This window comes from Carya illinoinensis, chromosome 14, assembly GCF_018687715.1.
Source record: "Carya illinoinensis cultivar Pawnee chromosome 14, C.illinoinensisPawnee_v1, whole genome shotgun sequence".
Taxonomy (NCBI): Eukaryota; Viridiplantae; Streptophyta; class Magnoliopsida; order Fagales; family Juglandaceae; genus Carya; species Carya illinoinensis.
In genome coordinates, this window is record NC_056765.1 from 14,438,361 (window position 1) to 14,459,971 (window position 21,611).

The window sequence follows — 21,611 nt, forward strand, 5'->3', positions numbered from 1 at the left end:
GATAATATGATATGGTTTTGATGGTTATCTACATTGCGCTAAGAGCCAAGTCAAGGTTAGATTGCTTTCATGAACTTCTATGAATTACGATGATTTACATGAAAGTAAGCCTATATATATGTTATGCTTTTACGGATTGTTGATTGATGGATTGAATGTTACAAAAATCACATGGAAATCATGATATGATCATATAATAATTTATAGGTATTCTATGAATTAAAATAGCCAGATCATGCATGCTTCATTCATGTAGTACTTAGACCATATATGCCATGTATTGTTCATGCAATAACTTAAGTCAAGCATGCCATGTAATAAATAGCCTAATCATGTATGACATGTTCATTAGTTCTCAGATCATGCATGCCATGAAATATCATAAAATGATTAAATCATGTTAGGCCATGTTATGCTATACTATACCATGTACAAGAATATATCATGTTATGCCATGCCATGTACAAGAATATGCCATGCTAGAAAAGTCTAAGAAGTCCAAGAAAATTATCATGCATCAAGAAAGATAAACATTTTAAGGTAACACGGATCCAAGCGTGTTTACCACAGTTATGCTAAGACGGTACTACGGACTCAAGCGTGGTTATCACAAGTTAAGTGAAACACGGACTCAAGCGTGTTTCACTCCATGTCATGCAAGTTAAGTGAACATGGACCCAAGCATGTTTCACTTCATGTCAAACAAGATAAGTGAAACACAGACCCAAGCGTGTTTCACTCCATGTCAAGCAAGATAAGTGAAACACGGACTCAAGCGTGTTTCACTCCATGTCAAGCAAGATAAGTGAAACACGGACTCAAGCGTGTTTCACTCCATGTCAAGCAAGATAAGTGAAACACGGACCCAAGCGTGTTTCACTCCACGTCAAGCAGGATAAGTGAAATACGGACTCAAGCGTATTTCACTTCATGTTATGCAAGTTAAGTGAAACACAGACTCAAGCGTGTTTCACTACATGACAAGTTATGTGGTGCCATGGACTCAAGTGTGGTTCACCATGAAATAAGTACAATTCAAGATAAACAAGTTACTCATGCATTCACGCTTCATGTTTGCCATGATTATGAGTGTTTCCACCCATGTTAATCCATGAATGTTATATGAAAGTTATGATAAGGCTTTAAAAACCAAATTTATGCTAAGCTAGATAGTATTTTACGGTATGATGTATTATTTACTGAGTATTCGACTCATTTTTGTTGTTTGTCCTTTTGTTTTCTTCTATGTTGATTGCCACAGATGGTGATTATGATGATGCAGAGCTGGATGGCCAGGAGTAGATTTAGTATAGGGACTTAGAGATGAATAAGTGTCATTTACACAAGGATTAAGTTTCTTTTATGTCATTTCAATAATTAGTCTTGTTTAAGATTAGCTCATGTTTTGCTTTATTCAGTTTCAAGTTTCAAGACTACTTATATCCTTTCAGTTAAGTTTCTTTCAATAAATAAGGTATTTCAGAGTAATGAGTCTTTTTACCGGGCATTTTATTATGTTTGTTAGTAACGTCTCTATCCTACGGGAACGGGGTGTTACAATTGGTATCAGAGCCCAGGTCGAGAGAGTCTGTAGACTCCTTTTGTTTTATAAAAAAAAAAAAAAAGTTAGGATAGAAATTACCTAGGACGACTCCTGGCCAGCTCGAGGTTCACGAGGATCTTTATGATTATGTTTTAATTATTGCTTTGCTTGATTGAGTGCTTCATTGTTGATTGATTGTATTAGTTATACTCATTGCATGAACGTTGTTATTAGAATGGCACCGGTTACTAGGCGTAATGAGCACCCTGAAGGCTCCACAGAACCAGCACCGAATGAGCCTGAGGTATTGGCTGCTGCTACTACCAGACTTCTTCAATACCTTGCTGATGATCAGGGTTTAGGAGTGAGGAATCCCAGGGTCGGTTGCACCCTAAACCAGTTTACGCAACAGCACCCTCCGACTTTTGACGGCAAAGCAGAAGCACTTGATGTAGAGAGTTGGATAAAAAGAATGGAAAAGATTTTCAGAGCTCTGTTCTGTACTGACAAACAGAAGGTAGAGTATGCCACTTATGTGCTGGCTGATGAGGCAGATGAGTGGTGGACCTCTACCCGGGAGCTACTGCAACTTGAACTTGGTGAAGGGGTACCCATCACTTGGGACCGCTTCAAAAAGGCCTTTTTGGACCGATTCTTTTCTCCTGCACTCCGGGAGGCAAGAGCTAGGCAGTTTATTGACATAGCTTAGGGAACCATGACGGTGGAGCACTATGCCGCCACCTTCGTGGCATTATCGAGGTTTGCAAGTTATCTGATTCCTAATGAGGAAAAGAAGTGTGAAAAAATTTGAGCGAGGCTTGACTGTCCCCTATCCGTTGCGACACCTACCGGTGAGCACGTAGTTTGCAACACCATAATTAAAAATTTGCCCTATAGATATTAGTGGGAGGCACCTTCTAGCAGACTTGGTAGTTTTTGATATGATGGGGTTTGATGTAATTTTGGGAATGGATTGGTTATTCCGAAATCACGCCTGTGTAGACTGTTTTAAAAAGGAAGTAGTTTTCAAAACCCCGGGCAAGGAAGAATTCAGCTTTTGTGGAAAGAGAGGAAACTCCCCACCTCGAATGATCTCAGTTTTGCAAGCAACCAGATTACTAAGACAGGGATGCTTTGGGTTTCTGGCTAGTCTTGTAGCACCACCTGTAGAGGGACCCAGGCTTGAAGATATCCCCGTTGTCGGAATTTTCGGATGTGTTTCCGGAGGATCTTCCAGGGTTGCCCCCGGACTGGGAGGTTGACTTTTCAATTGATCTTTTACCTGGGACGGCACCTATATCGAAGGCACCTTACCGTATGGCTCTAGTGGAGCTGAAGGAGCTTAAGGAGCAGTTGAAGGAGTTGTTGGAGAAGGGTTACATCGGCCCTAGTGTGTCACCATGGGGCGCACCGGTTCTTTTTTGTGAAAAAGAAGGACGATTCAATGAGACTCTGCGTTGATTATCGAGAATTGAATTGAGTGACAGTGAAGAACAAATACCCCTTACCAAGAATTGATGATTTGTTTGACTAGTTACAAGGGGCCCAAGTTTTCTCCAGATTGATCTACGATTAGGCTACCACCAACCTCAAGATCAAGTCAGAAGATGTTTTCAAGACGGCGTTCAAAACTCGTTACGGACATTGAGTTTTTTTTTTAGTCATGCCATTTGGTTTGACGAATGCCCCAGCAGTCTTCATGGACATGATGAATAAAGTGTTCAGGGAGTATGTAGATCATTTTGTTTTTGTGTTTATTGATGACATTCTAATCCACTCTAAAAGCCCAGCAAATCATGAAGGACACTTGAGGGTTGTGTTACAGATATTAAGGAAGCAACAAATGTTCACAAAATTCAAGAAGTGTGATTTCTGGTTGAAAGAGATTACCTTTTTGGGGCATGTCGTGTCAAAAGAAGGAATTTTAGTAGACCCGATGAAAATTGAAGCAGTTATGAACTGGGCCACGCCAACCAATGTTAATGAAGTCAAAAGCTTCTTAGGTCTTGCAGGGTACTACAGGAGGTTCGTCGAGGGGTTCTCCAGTATCGCAGCCCCGATGACTAAGCTGACGAGGAAAAATGAGAAATTTATATGGACTGAAGATTGTGAAAGAAGCTTTCAGGAGCTGAAGAAGAGACTAGTCACAGCACCTGTACTCATTGTTCCCTCGGGCAATGCAGGATTTATCATTTACAGTGATGCTTCTCTCAAGGGTTTGGGTTGTGTCTTAAGGCAGCATGGGAAGATTATTGCCTACGCTTCTCGACAACTCAAGAGTTACGAAGAGAATTATCCGACGCATGACCTAGAGCTTGCAGCTGTTGTGTTTTCCTTGAAGTTATGGAGACACTATCTCTATGGGGAGAAATGCGAGATTTATACCGACTATAAGAGCTTAAAGTATTTCTTTACTCAGAAAGACTTGAATATGAGACAGCGCAGATGGTTAGAACTTTTAAAGAATTATGACTGCAACATCAACTATCATCCGGGTAAAGCTAATGTAGTGGTAGATGCCTTGAGTTGGAAATCGTCCTCTAGTACCCTCGCTTCTATGTAGACCCCTCAGAAGCACATTCTTTTGGATATGGAGAGAGCAGGGATAGAGATGATTATGGACACACAGGCTTGGTTGAGCAGTCTGACTTTGGGATCATCATTAATAGATCAGATAAAAGTTGCCCAAAACAGTGATCCAGGCTTAGTGAAGATCAAAGGAGAGGTACCAGAAGACAAAAGGCCTGAATTTTCAATATCTGGGGATGGCACTCTGAGGTTTAAAGGAAAAATTTATGTTCCGAATGTTAAAGAGATTAGAGATGTGATTTTGAAAAAGGCTCACCGCTCACTCTATACAGTTCACCCTGGTAGCACTAAGATGTATAGAGATTTGAAGCAACAGTTCTGGTGGAGTGGTATGAAACGTGAGATAGCTAATTATGTGGCTCAGTGTCTAACTTGTCAATAGGTCAAAGCAGAGCATCAGAAGCCATCCGGGCTATTACAACCACTCCCTATACCGGTTTGGACCTGGGATGAATTTGGTATGGATTTTGTTTCAGGATTTCCTAAGGCACCAGGGGGTCAGGATGCGGCATGGGTGATTATTGACAGATTGTCAAAGTCAGCTCATTTCATTCCAGTTCAGATGACGTATTCTACAGAAAAATTGGCAGAGTTGTATGTACGCGAAATTGTCAGGTTGCATGGAATCCCTTCAAAGATTGTATCAGACAGGGATATCGTTTCACTTCAGTGTTCTGGAGAAGTGTACAGAAAGAGTTAGGGACAGAATTGACCTATAGTACAGCCTTTCATCAGCAAACAGATGGGCAATCAGAGAGGACAGTGCAAATTTTGGAGGATATGCTTAGAGCTTGCATGATGGACTTCAAGGGCAATTGGATTAAATACTTACCCTGATTGAGTTTGCATACAATAACAGTTACCAAGAGAGCATTCAGGCGGCCCCATATGAGGTTCTTTATGGTCGTAAGTGTCGGTCACCCCTTTATTGGGATGAGGTTGGAGAACGTAGAATCCTTGGGCAGGAAATTATTCAAAATATGCGTGAAAAGATAGTTGTCATTCGGAAAAGGCTCGCCATTGCGCAAGAACAACAGAAAAGGTATGCAGATCAGAGGTGTCGAGAGCTACAATTTGAGGTAGGAAGCAAAGTATTCTTGAAAATTGCGCCGATGAAGGGAATCATGAGGTTCAGAAAGAAGGGCAAGTTGAGTTCGAGATATTTTGGACCCTTTGATGTACTGGAGAGGATTGGAGCTACAGCTTATAGGTTGGCTCTTCCACCACGGTTGTCTGCGATTCACGATGTTTTTCACATCTCCATGCTTCGGGAGTATATACCAGATCCGACACACATTTTAGAATACGAACCTCTCCAAGTTCGCGAGGATCTCACCTACGAGGAGTTTCCAGTTGGGATCCTTGCACAAAGGACTCAAGTCCTCTGTAAGAAGACCATTTCGATGGTCAAAGTACTTTGGAGTAACCATACGGAAAAAGAGGCTACATGGGAACTAGAGGAGGACATGAAGCACAAGTACCCATACTTGTTTGATTGAGGTACGTAATCTCGAGGACGAGATTTTTCTTAAGGAGGGGAGATTGTAACACACAAACCTAGAATTTAGGTTAAGTCAGTTAGAAATTATTTAGTTATGTTATGATTATATTTATTCTTTTTATTAATTACTTATTTATTAAATTATCTCTATGGTAAGATTTTAAGTAATTAGATTGCTACGACACGTTTTCTAGAAAGATTAGTAACGTCTAGTGCCTCGTATAGGTCACGAGCTACGACGTGAGATTTCTGAAGCAGCGCTAAGAGGTAAATAGTATGATCATATAAATGTACACGTAATGTAAATATTATAATTGGGTATGATAATATGATATGGTTTTGATGGTTATCTACGTTGCGCTAAGAGCCAAGTCAAGGTTAGATTGCTTTCATGAACTTCTATGAATTACGATGATTTACATGAAAGTAAGCCTATATATATGTTATGCTTTTACGGATTGTTGATTGATGGATTGAATGTTACAAAAATCACATGGAAATCATGATATGATCATATAATAATTTAAGATAGGTATTCTATGAATTAAAATAGCCAGATCATGCATGCTTCATTCATGTAGTACTTAGACCATATATGCCATGTATTGTTCATGCAATAACTTAAGTCAAGCATGCCATGTAATAAATAGCCTAATCATGTATGACATGTTCATTAGTTCTCAGATCATGCATGCCATGAAATATCATAAAATGATTAAATCATGTTAGGCCATGTTATGCTATACTATACCATGTACAAGAATATATCATGTTATGCCATGCCATGTACAAGAATATGCCATGCTAGAAAAGTCTAAGAAGTCCAAGAAAATTATCATGCATCAAGAAAGATAAACATTTTAAGGTAACACGGATCCAAGCGTGTTTACCACAGTTATGCTAAGACGGTACCACGGACTCAAGCGTGGTTATCACAAGTTAAGTGAAACACGGACTCAAGCGTGTTTCACTCCATGTCATGCAAGTTAAGTGAACATGGACCCAAGCATGTTTCACTTCATGTCAAACAAGATAAGTGAAACACAGACCCAAGCGTGTTTCACTCCATGTCAAGCAAGATAAGTGAAACACGGACTCAAGCGTGTTTCACTCCATGTCAAGCAAGATAAGTGAAACACGGACTCAAGCGTGTTTCACTCCATGTCAAGCAAGATAAGTGAAACACGGACCCAAGCGTGTTTCACTCCACGTCAAGCAGGATAAGTGAAATACGGACTCAAGCGTATTTCACTTCATGTTATGCAAGTTAAGTGAAACACAGACTCAAGCGTGTTTCACTACATGACAAGTTATGTGGTGCCATGGACTCAAGCGTGGTTCACCATGAAATAAGTACAATTCAAGATAAACAAGTTACTCATGCATTCACGCTTCATGTTTGCCATGATTATGAGTGTTTCCACCCATGTTAATCCATGAATGTTATATGAAAGTTATGATAAGGCTTTAAAAACCAAATTTATGCTAAGCTAGATAGTATTTTACGGTATGATGTATTATTTACTAAGTATTCGACTCATTTTTGTTGTTTGTCTTTTTGTTTTCTTCTATGTTGATTGCCACAGATGGTGATTATGATGATGCAGAGCTGGATGGCCAGGAGTAGATTTAGTATAAGGACTTAGAGATGAATAAGTGTCATTTACACAAGGATTAAGTTTCTTTTATGTCATTTCAATAATTAGTCTTGTTTAAGATTAGCTCATGTTTTGCTTTATTCAGTTTCAAGTTTCAAGACTACTTATATCCTTTCAGTTAAGTTTCTTTCAATAAATAAGGTATTTCAGAGTAATGAGTCTTTTTACCGGGCATTTTATTATGTTTGTTAGTAACGTCTCTATCCTACGGGAACGGGGTGTTACAGTATTTGTTGCCTATCTATAAACATTTGCAAATTCATTGAGAGAAAAAGGTTGCAAATTCACAAAGAGCAGCACAAAATATGGATGCATATGCAAAAAATCAGCTCAGCACAGGAAAAAATAGAGATAGAGAAATGAGAGTGCAGAAAGAGAAAGTGGGATTTGCTTGCCTGCATATTGTTCTATTATTATTCTTTTAAAATGTTTATGTGTCAAAATTCTATTGGAGGGTGTAAAAACTCCTTATTCACCTAGTCCTATTTGAAGTTAATCTTATATTAAAAATATGAATGTTGGACATCATGAACTTAGACTTCATTAATTAAGTTTAGACAGTAAACGTCATGTGCATTTGATCGAATTTCAATTTTACACAACTTCATGTAATTTCTAATATTCTTTGGAGTGATTCAAGTACTTTGTAAGTTTTTTTGATTAATGAAGCATGCATGTTTTCCTATCCAAAAAAAAAAAAAAGAGTGGCGGCCTTATTTTTTCAGCATTTTCATTTTTAATTTGAAAATCGAATTTTAAAATTTTTACAATTTGATCAATAGCTGACGTAAGATTCTACGCATAAAAGTATATATAAATAACATATTCCATTACTATTATTATCATTCTAATTGATCCTATAACTATTTTACTTGCTCTTATTTTACGATCAATCAATATGTTTTTTATTTGAGTTTCAAATTTTAAAATAACCACGTACCCTCTATTTAGAAAATAAAAAAATTATAGAAAAAAAACTTGCAAAATTGAAATTTCATAGCTGCATCAATCATTGCTCTTGGACTAAATAAGTGTCGTTTGATAGGGACAAATGAGGTGGCTTCAAAGGAGTAAAATTCCATGCTATCAAAATCTTATATACCAAGTATTGGATCATAGCTTATTATCACAAAAGAAAAAATGAAGATTATGGGAAAGTAAGCCAAGGCAAAATTAGCACGCCTGATATGATATTTTGATTTTCTTGATTGCTTTGGCGTTGTTCTTTACTTGAAACGTTCAAACGAGTCTCACTACTAGTCAGAGGTGCGGATGGAATGCGCATACCTTTTTAGCAAGCAAAAGTTAACAAATCCAATTAACAATATAGTAGAACTTATAATATTCTAGGTCTTGAGTGATCAATCTTCTTTATGATGACTAAAAAGAAAATCAACAAATCAAATGTTAAGTATGCCCTAGGATAACAAAGAAATAAGAAAGTAATTAACTTTAAGGTATAGCATCCACTTTATATTAACTTAAGTATATTTTCTTATTTTAGTAAAAGACAACCTTTGCAAAACTATAATGATATTTGAAGTCATGAAATGCATTCTTATTGAAATTATTTAGATTCATACTAGATTTTTTATTCTTGAATTGCATTGTATATAATTTTAGATTTATATTGCCTTCAATTTATCGAAAGTACTCATGGATTTATACTTTAAATTCATTTTTATATATATGATTTTAAATACATGAAATTTTGTCTTATATTTATAGGAGAAAATATACAAAGCCTCTCAAACTACCACCCAATTTACAATCACATTCTCAAAGTATATCAATTTTGACAATCAATTCCATCAAACTGCCAAAACATTGCAATGTACCCTCTTTTCTCTTAAGAAAACAAAATTACCCCTAAAAATATTTTTAAAATTACAAAATAACCCATTCAAATAAAAATAATACGTTTTAAATAATATTTTTTCACATAAATAATTTTTAAGATAAAACTAATTATTCTAAAAAATAAAGAGAGATATTTTTAAGAAATATATTTTGAAAATACTAAGTGCTTTTATGTTTCTCAAGTCTTGGGTTTTGAGTATCTTTTTTTTTTAAATATTTGAATTTTTCAAAGGTTATCTACGTACCAACTTTTTAGGGAGGGGGGAGATTGCTAACTTTTCATAATTGGAGGGAACAATCGTTAGAATTGACAATTTTTGGGGTGATTGAAAATTAATGTTGTGATAGTTTGAGAGGCTTTATATATGATCTTTTAATATATAGCCTTGGAGAAAAAAATTTTCCTCTCCTAGGGTTTCCTTTGTAGGGGGATACTGCCCTGGTGCAGTTGGCTCGTCTCCTAGCCTGGCAAAAATGAATTTGGAAGTTGATCTTCTAGTGCTCTACACGAAGCTATCGTTAACGGATAAGGAAAGTGAGGATGTGGTTATCGATTCAGAAAACTTGGAGGATATATTGCCTCGTGGGGGACGATGTTTGTTCATGAAGCTTTCTCTTCTTTTTCTGAATGGTTTAAGGGGTAGAGTCACACCAAACATGAATGAGGCTCTAACCAGTTTATACACTGCAGAGGAGGTCAAGGTAGCGTTGCAACAGATGAATCCTTCTAAGGCCCCGGGTTCGGATGGAATGTCACCAATTTTTTTCCAAAAATATTGGCATGTGGTGGGCAGTTCAGTGACAGCGGCAGTTTTGAAAGCTCTCAATTCAGGTTCTTTCCCATCCTCTCTAAATCATACTTTTATTTCTTTGATTCCAAAGAAAAAGACCCCTACTAAAATGTCAGACTATAGACCGATAAGCTTATGTAATGTGGCCTATAAGTTGATTGCAAAAGTCATTGCTAATAGGCTGAAGTTGGTGTTAACAAGTATTATGGGGGAATGCCAAAGTGCTTTTGTGCCTGGGCGTTTAATAACCGACAATGTTCTTATAGCCTATGAATTAATACACTATCTGAGGCTGAAGAAAATAGGAAAGAATGGTTTCATGTCTTTGAAATTAGATATGAGTAAAGCGTATGATAGGGTGGAGTGGGGTTTCTTAAAATCTATTATGAAAGTGATGGGTTTTGATGATGGGTTTATAAAGTTGATAATACAGTGTGTTAGCTCGGTTTCTTTTTCTGTGCTTATTAATGGTGACCCCAAGGGGCCTATTATCCCATCTAGAGGTCTTAGACAGGGGGATCCATTGTCCCCCTATCTATTTATCTTATGTTCAGAGGGGTTAACCATTTTATTACAAGAAGCTAGCATTAGGAAGCAAATTTCTGGTGTCAAAATCTGTAGAAGCTAAACAATGTTGGAGGTTGTTTCAAGATGAGAGTTCTCTTCTTCATAAGTTGTTAAAGGCGAAGTATTTCCCATCTTCAAATTTCATGGCAGCTGGTCTGGGTAGGGCACCTTCTTTTTCTTGGAGAGGGATTTGGGAAGCACGAAAATGGGCTGTGGAAGGATGTAGATGGAGGATTGGAGATGGAAATTTTGTGAATATTTGGCAAGACAAATGGCTTCCAGGCCATAATGCTTTAGTGAAGGAAGGGGTTGAGATCAGAGAGGGGACAGAACTGGATAGTGTGAATTCTCTTTTTTCTAAAAACTCAAGATCATGGGATATGGATAAGCTTAGAGCTCTCTTTAATCCAAGTTTACTTTGGGATATTCTGAAATTGGCTTTTGGGGCTGAAAATAGTGGAGATATAAGGGTATGGGATCATGAAAGGAGTGGTTTATTTTCTGTTAGAAGCTGCTATCATTTAATTATGAATAAGCAAGGTCCTTATGAAGCTGAAACATCAAATGCTAGTAATCATAGACTGATCTGGAAAAATATTTGGAAGATGCCGGTTCCTAACAAAATCAAAATATTTGCATGGCATGCGTGCAAGGATGGTCTGCCTACTAAGAAAAATCTGTTATTAAAGCATGTTCCTCTAAATAGTTTTTGTAGCTTTTGCAATGACCATGAAGAAGGCATCTTTCACGCTAGTGGGTTGCAAGTTTTTAGAGGAAATTTGGTCTAAAGTGTTACCAAGTCTGTCTACCATTAGCTCCTCAAATATTCTTGATATTGCTTTTAAAATATGCAAAGATAAACAACGGGATATTCTATCTCTTTTCTTTATAGTGGCTTGGGATTTTTGGTACGGGCGGAACAAATTGCTTCATGAAGATGTTGTTCTTTCGCCTCTTACTACAGCTGAACATGCTTTGTCCTTGCTGAAAAATTATAAAGCTGTGTATAAGGAGCATAGAGGGCAAGGTCAGATTTTATACAAATGGCAGCTGCCGCAACCAGATTTTTTCAAGTTGAATGTGGACGGATCTTTGTGTATTAAAGCAGGACGTGCTAGTACGGGTGCCATTCTGCGTGACAGTTCAGGTCGTATTCTGATGGCAGCATCTTCACCAGAAGCGACAGTGGATGAGGTTGAGCATATTGAGTTATTAGCTATTTTCCGAGGGTTGCAGCTCTGTGTAGGAATGGGCTTTCTTAATATTCAAGTGGAAAGTGATTGCTTAATGGTGATTGAGGCATTAAATCAAGATAGGATGTCCAACTCTATTTTTGGTGGGGTTTACACAGAAATTAAGAAGTTGTCTTCTCTTTTTGGGGTTTGTTTGTTTACACATGTTTATAGAGAAGCAAATAGGGCTGCTCATTCTCTAGCCCAATTTGGTAGAAATATTGATAACATCACCATGTGGTAGGATTGTATTCTGGACTTTTTATCTCAAACCTTATGGTTTGATTTATGTCTGTAATCTTCTCCTTTGATTAATGAAAGTTTGAAGTTTGGTTATCAAAAATATATATATATATATATATATGATCTTTTAATAAACACACAACGCAAATTTGCAGGGAAATGCCCCATATCGATTCAATCTCCAACTGGTCTTGTAACTAATTCCAAATGATCTAATTAATTATGATTTTTTATTTTTTATTAATGTCTTTGTTACAATTAACAGATCAGGGATTAAAGAGTACTAGTACTCTACACAGGAGAATATATGTTTAGGTATTCTCATGGATCGATCTTGGTTTCTTTTTTATTTAATAATTAGAAAAAGTAATTAATCCAATATATATTATTGGTGGTGTTGTTTTAAATGAGCCATTAATATTGACTAATATTACAATGTAAAGCCAAGAGAATTAAAGGATCAGAGTGGTAATACAGGAGTAGATGTGTTGCTTCCAAAACTCAAGCTGAATTCCACTTGAGACTAAATGACGCATAGAGGCCAATGCTAAGATGGGAGACTCGTCATCCTCATCAAGAGCTAGTGCCAAACGTGGGCAGGTTAGGTTTAATCCCAAAGCAATATCTGTTGATGTGTTGTACATACCAGGCATATCATGTACAGAACATGCATAGAAATGGTCAAAGTGGAATTATTATATTTATATTTCCAAGATGTCAAATGAATATATATATATATATATATGGCATGAAAATAATGGTAGCCAATTAATGGATTAGAAGTTTTAAGTTTAGACTAAAAAAAATTATATATTTATGATGTGACTTAATGTAATAAATTAACTGCTGTATTTATATCACATTAAACCATGTCAATATATAGAATTTCTTATCATTATCCCGTGAAATTAAATCTTTTTCAGCATTAATATGATACGAATGGCACTTTCGATTTGCCCGAAATCAATAGCCATAACAATTGGAAGATTTTTCCCTTTGGAATGTCTAATGCTAATCAAGTCAAAGTACTTTCGAAGCATGCACTCCACCATCAGCCAATTCTCAAGCATGGCTACCTTGGTTAGAGCTATGTCACTATCATACATGGCAAAACTCTGATTTGACATTAGCATCACCAATGCCTCCACTGTGTCTATATGTAACAACAATGTGAAGAGCCATTTTGCCTTTATCTGGGATTTCTCAATTCAATGCATTGGGGGGTAGAGGCTCAAGAATCATTTTTGTCTCATCCAAATTACCGTCTTACACAGCATTGTACAATTTTGAAAACTTACGTAACTCTTCATCATCTCGACGTTCAGCCATTTTTTCTTTATTTTTTCCACAATGTTAAGTATTCAGGGACTAAGAATTCACTTGAACATTTGGAGTATCAATTAGTAAGTCAAGCTGGCTATTAACAGCTCACTTACCAAAAATCAAGCAACAATCTCCTCCACATTTGTAACACCACAATTTTAGGAATTAGCCTTTAATTTTGTAATTATAAATTTATACCATACTCAATTAGTTGCCTTAGATAGATTTATTCCTTGTATCTATTTATGTTGATCACTCTTTCACTGTAAAAATTAAGTTTTGGAAATAAAAAGTTTCAATTCTTGGCATTGGCTAATATCTGGATACCTAATATTAAAGAAAATTGAGAATAGAAATTAAGCTACAATACATACATTAAATAATATTTTCCATTACATATGTCGAAAATAAAAAGACAAAATATGATTAATTTTTACAAACGACATTCAAAATTGCTGGTTTACAAATGATCGAAACTCCTCAGTCAATGTCTCAACGTTATTATTTAGCACATCTACATGATGGGCAAGATGTGCAACAGCCCAATCTATATGCGCAATCTGTCTATCGATCTATTGGTCTATATGCGCCTTCATATCTTTCATCATTGCATCAACCCAAGCAGGTGGCACATCCCCCGCAAGCTGCCGACTACTACTCGCAGAAGGGGGAGCAACACCAGCCCTAGACTCAGTCAGTGGAACAAGATCTGATATATGACCAGACGGACGCTGAGCTGAGCCTCTCCGCTATCCAATGGTCCGATGGTGTGTGGTCATGTTGATGGGGCTCATCTAGTTTAGCATCTTCTCCTCGACTTGGAGTGGCACTCCTCGGGCTAGTAATAAGCGGCTGATGATGACTCCGTATGGGAGGTTGTCCGTTATAACAATGCGGGCCTTGTAACGGATCCGCTCAAATATAACGAGTGGCAAGTCAATGGGCTCTCAACATGCCAAGTGAATCAGACACTGTGCACGAGCCCGACTAAATGTGGTCTTATGTGCCACAGGGTCTACATTTGTTACAATAAAAATTTGCAATATGCGAAAGAAAGGCAGCAGCTGATTCTGGCTGATCAAGGAGTTTGGCCTATTGAGCTTTGTGCGGTCTTTACCAGTGAGGATGTAGAAATCTTGATCCCGCTTGTCATCACCGACCTCAGGAGCAATATCCTCGCCCTTGGGCCGATCTTCTTCATGATGGGTCATAGTGTCAACAGGGCCCGTAAATGAAGCAGAAGTAGCTAGATCTGCCTCAGATGTGCCCAAAGCAAATGCAGCTGCTATGTCACCAAGTTGAGCAGCTCTTGCCTTAGGTAGTATACTTGGAATCTAGAGTAACTAGGTGATAACATCTGCTGAGAACTTAAACTGTGCACCGTGTATAATGAGAGTATAGGAGGATGCATCTTTAGGCATGGTGGCCATCCCCATGTAAAACTCTCGAACCACTGAGGGGTAAATCTTTCCCTTCAATGTGTATATTGGGCCCTAGCCTCTCGTGACGAAGACGTCTTTAAGCATCTTCCGCTCCCAATTGAGCTCATTGAACTCATTAATAAGTATTTCTCATTCACCATAACTATTCGTGCCCCCAGCTGAGCAATGTCCGGATTGCCTCCATCTCACCCTTGTTTCCTAGTTGTCATATAGTGAGCCATATCCTGAAAAAAAATACTAGAAAAAAAATCAAAAAAATCATTAGAATTACATATATATGCATATTACGGCATATATGGATTATATACAAAATTCTCATATCATCATTATAAATTTACATAATTTCGATAGCAAATATAATAAACAATTCCACTTTTTCAATACCCAAAATAATAATAATATAACAAAATAATGTAAATCAAATTTAATGGACATACGTTCGAAGGTCAATCAATTGACGTTTGAATGATAATATTTCACATAATTAGAAACAATTTACATCTGAATGTACGTTTGAACGTAAATTAAGAAATTCAAACGTAAACCATTAACATTCGAACGATGATAGCTTAATAATTAGAAAGAATTTACGTCCGAATGTTAAATGAATGTATATTCGAATGTAAATTCTTTACACATAAAATCGAACATAATTAGATAAACATTCAAACGTCAATCAGATCCACAAAACGTTCGCATGTAATAAGATTTACGTTCGAAAGTTTATTTTACGTTCAAACGTTTTATCCAACATCCTCTTTAAACGTTGGATAAAACGTCATAATATATAGTATTTATGTTCGAACGTTAACATGTAACGTTCGGACGTTATGAATTTCAAACGTCACACGTTCAGATGTTTCTTCTAACTGAAGAAGATGAACGGTTTATGTTTGGACATTTTATCCAATGTACTCGTCAAACGTTGAATAAAAATGTTTGAATGTTTAAAATTTACGTTTGAACGTTACATTGTAACTTTTGGACGTTATGAATTTATAACGTCACACATTCGGATGTTATATGGTAACGTTCAAACGTTACGAGGCAGAATGGCTAAGTTGACTCGGTCATTTCTAAAAGCTTTGAAATTGACATTTCGGGCCAAAGCCCACCGTAGAAATGATCTATAGACTACAAGGAAAGTTTCTACGGTGGGGTTTTACCCATTTGCAACCAATGGAGGCCGAAAAATTAAGAAGAAAATCCGGCTTATACGGTGGGTTTTCATTTTTTAAAACCCACCGATTAAATTGGACAAAACTACTATACGGGGAGGGCACATTACCTTTTTGTGACGATTGCGGTGGCGTATGATGGCAGCAGTGGTAGTGGCAGCTTGAGTTGCGAAGATTTGTGACGCTCGGAGTGAATGAGGGAGAAATGAGAAAGAAATTTGTCGGGTTACAGTTTATATACAGTTAACGTTCAAACATAAAGTCCAATATTCTAACGTATTATTGTTTACATTCAAACGTTAACACAATACGTCTGAACGTTAATCATTGACATGCGAATATGGACACGAGAATTGGCTTATATCATATTCAAATATATTAAATTTATTATTGTTTATATATACTAGTATAGTTAAATAATATATGAAATAATATATAAATATATATAGTGTGGTGTATATTATAGTATACATATTATACGATGTGATACCCCGTTTTTTCGTGTATTTTCACTAAAGGAGTTTTTTAATTCAATTAATATATTGGTTGTTTCATTTCAAATTATTGTATTTTAATTGGTTTTATTTTAGTTTGATGTGGTGTTTAATTTATTTTAGTTGTTTTATGGTTTTTAAAATTTGTTTTCATCGGATCAGTTTTTGGACTCCGGAAGTGAGGATTGGACCTCATTTCTTTTCTCCATCTTTTCTTTTCTCTTTTTCTTTTTCCCCTTTTTTTCTCTTTTTTCCTTTTCTTCTTTCTTTCTTTTCTTCTTCTTCTTTTCTTCTCCCTCTCTCTGTTGCCGTCCAGCTCTCCAGCCCAGACCCGCCGCTCGCTGGCGACGTGGCCGGCACCACCCATCCAGAAAAATCTCCCACTGGCCGGTGAACCACCCTACCAAAAATTAGCCCCATTCGTGCCGCCGTTAACCCCCTAGAGCCCATCTAAGCCACACTGCTTTTGGCCATTTTCAGTGCCGTCGCTCCACCTCCGGCCACCATCATTTTACCACTTCATCCCCTACCTCTTGCTGTCCTAACCCACCCATTTCCGGCCCCGATCCGTTGCCGAAGCAGCTCCCACAAGCTCAACTCCGATTTGCTCCTTTTTCGCTTCCACCGCCATTTCCACCACCACCCACAGCCAAAACTCACTTCCATTAGCTTCATAAATATCTCTAGGCCATTCCCTATCAATTCCAAGTCTTGGTTTGTCCCCGTTCGAAAGTGGGTATTTTACAACCCACAACCACAGTGTAAAATATACTATTATGTTGCTTTTTCTCCACCGTTTGCAACGTCGTGATCCTTCGAAAAATACCTTATAGCACTGTAAGTATTTTTCTAAACTCTATTTTAGATTTAAATATATTTTACTCTTACAATTAATTATTTGACTGGTTGGTTGATTCCGGACTGAGTTCGAGGAGTCGGGGGTCAAATGGATTGAGAACGGAGTTGCTTGGTTTTGTTGATTTTGTGATTGGTTGGATGATTTGTATCTTGGGGTGTGATGCATTCATGTGCATTTGTTTAAATTGAGAAAAACTGGTTTTATTTGTGTAAATGGATTTTCGGGTGCTTGTGTATCACGACCCTAAGCCGAGATGGGGTATTATCTCGGTGGAGCTCCTCTGGTCACTCAGAAGCGTAATATACTTAGTGACATCCTCTGGGTTGTCGCTGGGTGACAACGGGAGCGGGCGAGATGGTAACGCTCTCGTACCGACTCCGTGGCCCTTCGCTGGCGAGGGCTAGAGGATGCTTGGCTACGTACGCGTGGGGCGCGAAACTGGGCATCGCTCATTACGAAGTCACACGCATGGTCGTTACTCGTGGTGTGACGATGGGAGCCAGGGTGTGCGGATGACCCCTAGGGGAGGTCATGGTGCATTCAAATTAATTGGTTATTGAATTGAGTTGGATTTGGGCCAAATGAGACTTTTGGCGTGAGTTGGAAAGTAATACGTTTTTGGGGCCAAATGGGATTTTTGGCGTGTGTGGAAAAATTTGGTTTATGGTTTATGTGCATTTTCATTCTTTCATGCATATTGTTGAGTTTAATATGTTTTTATCTTGTGGCGTTTGGATCTTTACTTACCTGCGGCACCATTTTGGTACCGTAGATTTTGATGCAGAGGTCGAGGAGGAGGAGGAGGCTGAGCCCGAGGAGGCGGCTCCGTCAGAGTATTGATTTGGAGTTTATGCCTTGTAGTTTGGTGTTGAAACTATATTTGTGGCTTGTAATAGTTTATTATGTATGTCTTGAACGGGTTTGTATTAAACATAGAAAAATTCTGGTACTTAGTTATAAGACTTTTGATATCCGTTGCGTGTTTTTATTTGCACACTTGTTGCATGTTCACACACTTGGCGATAGGGTGGTGACCTGTGTTGTCATCATCCCGACGTCTCGATCTCCACGTGGCCGTATATGGGAGTTGGGGGCGTCACATATAATATGTAGTATATTATATATTATATATATACTACTATATATATTGTATAATATACTAGTAGTATATATTATAGTATAGTACTATATTATATATTATATATTATATATATAATATAATAACTATATATATTTACTATATTATGTATATATTATAGTATAATCATTCTGCTTTCCTCTCATGCGTGAAAAAGAGAGAGCAAGATAGAGTGTTAGAGGGAGAGATGGAGGGTTAGAGTGAAAGAGGGTTAGATAGATTGTTAGAGTGAGAGAGAGTCAGAGTGAGAGAGAGTTATAGTGAGAGAGGGTTAGATTCAGTTAGAGTGAGAGAGAATTAGTGTATTTTTTTCCTCCCAAAGAAAAGTAAGATAAAAATATTTTTCTTTTGATGTTTTTACAATTTACATGTTATTTGTCAATGTTTTTTTTATATTATTTAACTAGCTAGTATTGTGATTTTTTTGAAGGATTGTTTGTTGTGGCTTGTTCAAAACTTGTGATTTGCAAGAGGAGGATATTGTGAGCACAAGGTATATATACCAAACTCTATTAATACATTTTGTTGTGGATAAAATTGAAATTTTTTATGTGTATAATGTGAGTTGATTGGAGATTTTGATGAATTAGATTAGGGTATAATATTGTGAGTGGGAAATTTCATTTGATTGTATATATTGTGAATATGTTTTCAATTGGATATTGATGAATTATATATATTTATTTGTGATATGGATTCTGTTATACCACGAATTAAAATGAAAAATGTCAAACATGTGTATGGTTATTCTTAAAATTAATGTGTTTTAGAAGTGTGTTATTTTTTTAAGCATATTGAGTGATTTTTGTGTATGTTATATTTTTTTAAGCATATGCTGTGGTTATTTGTGGATGTTATATTTGTATATTTTATTATTATTTGTGAATTTATGTGTTTATTTGTGTAATATGTTGTGATTAAAGAATATATATATATATATATAGTGTGATTATTTGTTGTGCATAATAGATATTATATAATAGGACAACTATATGTAATATATTTATTATATTTGAATAAGAACAATTATTAAAAGTCATTATCAAATAAATTGTTATAAATAAATAAGTATCTAATTTGTATAATAACAATTAATAATATTGTTATTTATAAAAAATAACAACTAAAAATATTATTTACAAATAATAACAACTAAAATTATATAATTAGTATATAATAGCAATTATATATATATAATTATAATTATATCAATTAAAGTTTAAGTATTATCAATCCCTAAGTATATTATAATCTAGTATATAGTATATTATACTATATAAGAAATAAATTTGTTTCCATTATAATAATAATTATATAATAATAATTAAAATTTAAGTATTATCAATAAATAAGTAACTAATTTGTGTAATAACAATTAATAATATTGTTATTTATAAAAAATAACAACTAAAAATATTCTTTACAAATAATTTGTCCCCATTATAATTATAATTATATAATAAATTATAAAACACTACAAATATTATTGTTTGTAGTTTTTTTCTAAGATATTGTGTGACATTACATAAATAACCTTAAACCCGTTTGGGAATTAGTGTACATTTAGGTGTACACTAATTTCTGAATTGTCCAGTATGGACAGTTTGAGATTATATTATCTGTATTGCACATTCTTGTTATTCCTACTAAACGTGTTTAGTATGAAGTTTCAATGTCTTCCTTTATTGTTCTTCAGGTATACTATTCGTAGGATCACAATATATGTATGTGAACATATGTACTTGGAGAACTATGAGGAAGTACTGCCGAAATTTCTACTGATGTGGAAAGTGGTAGAGTGACGGAATATGTGCAATATGGATGATATAATCTCGAAAGGGATAGGACCAACTACTTTATCAAAAGAGCAGTTTGAATTGGAGCATGACATGCATGTGTATTATAGTATACTACGTGGTACTAAGAGATAGATGTTTTTAGAAATGGACAAAAGTTGGATGCGTTTAGGCGATAGACTTGGAAAGGATTACATACCCTATGCGAGTGGAGTAAGAACCCTCATTGATTTTGTAAGGGCCTCTGCTGATAGTTGTGGTTACATTAAGTGTCCATGTCGAGGTTGTAAAAATTTGTGTGCGATAGGGTTGGATGAAGCTGAAAATCATATATTTGTGAACGATATGGATCTGGGGTATACTCTATGGGTACTGCATGGTGAGCTGTATGCACAATCAGCAGATGGATTATTCGGTCATCCTAATTATTTGCAGTGCCTGGATGATGATTATGTGCCAGATGAGATGGAGGAGATGTTGAGTGACATTAGAGCTGGGATGTTTATGGATGAGGTTGAAGACAATGCCTTAAATAGTCGAGGGAGTGATTCTGAAAATTTTTCTACAATGTGGGAAGATGCAAAGCATGAGTTTTATCCAAGTTGTACAAAACATTCTAAAATGTTGTTTATTGTGCAGTTGCTTCACATTAAGTCATTGTGTGGGATGTCAAAGAAAGCAATAAACATGGTATTAGACTTATTTAACAAGGTACTTCCCGAAGAGTCTGCATTGCCGAGGAACTTTTATGAAGCGAAACAATTGAGAAAGGGATTAGGGTTTGAATACAAGCCCATACATGCATGCAAGAATAATTGTGTTTTATTTTAGAAGGAGAACGAGAAGAAACAAGCATGTCTTGTATGCAGAGAGTCGAGGTGGAAGGGTAAGAAAAGCGTGCTAATTAAGGTGTTGCGATATTTTTGATTGAGACCTAGGTTGCAAAGATTATATATGTGTAAAAAAACAGCTCACGATATGAAGTGGCACAAGGATAAAAGTGTTAATAATGATGCATTTATAAGGCACCCAACTGATCGACTCACTTGCGTGGCAATCTTTCGATAATCAATATCCAGAGTTTGGGATAGAAGCTCGGAACGTGCGCCTGGGACTTACAACCAATGGATTCAACCCTTTTGGGAATATGAGTACAAGTTATAGCACTTGGCCTGTAGTATTGATTCTGTACAATCTTCCACCATGGAGGTGTATGAAGGCACTCAACTTTTTGTTAACTTTACTTACCCCAGCCTGAGATCACCTGGGAATGACATTGATGTATATATGTAGCCGTTGATTGAAGAGCGGAAAGAGTTATGGGAAACAGGCATCAGAACTTATAATGCATCCACGTCGACATCTTTTCAGATGCTTGTTGCGGTAATGTGTACGAT

At 36.4% G+C, this 21,611-nt stretch overlaps 2 protein-coding genes across 2 annotated transcripts; both read left to right on the top strand.

The window, feature by feature from the left end:
• The first annotated feature begins 1,778 nt into the window (after nt 1–1,778).
• Nucleotides 1,779–3,004, top strand: LOC122293599. The gene is made up of 2 exons (XM_043102139.1): nt 1,779–2,219; nt 2,714–3,004. Exons 1-2 carry the CDS (start codon nt 1,779–1,781, stop codon nt 3,002–3,004), a joined length of 732 nt encoding a protein of 243 aa, XP_042958073.1.
• A 1,129-nt stretch (nt 3,005–4,133) lies between these two features.
• Nucleotides 4,134–5,631, top strand: LOC122293600. The gene is made up of 3 exons (XM_043102140.1): nt 4,134–4,461; nt 4,609–4,816; nt 4,992–5,631. The coding sequence occupies exons 1-3, from the start codon at nt 4,134–4,136 to the stop codon at nt 5,629–5,631; spliced, it is 1,176 nt and encodes a 391-aa protein (XP_042958074.1).
• The last annotated feature ends 15,980 nt before the right edge of the window (nt 5,632–21,611 follow it).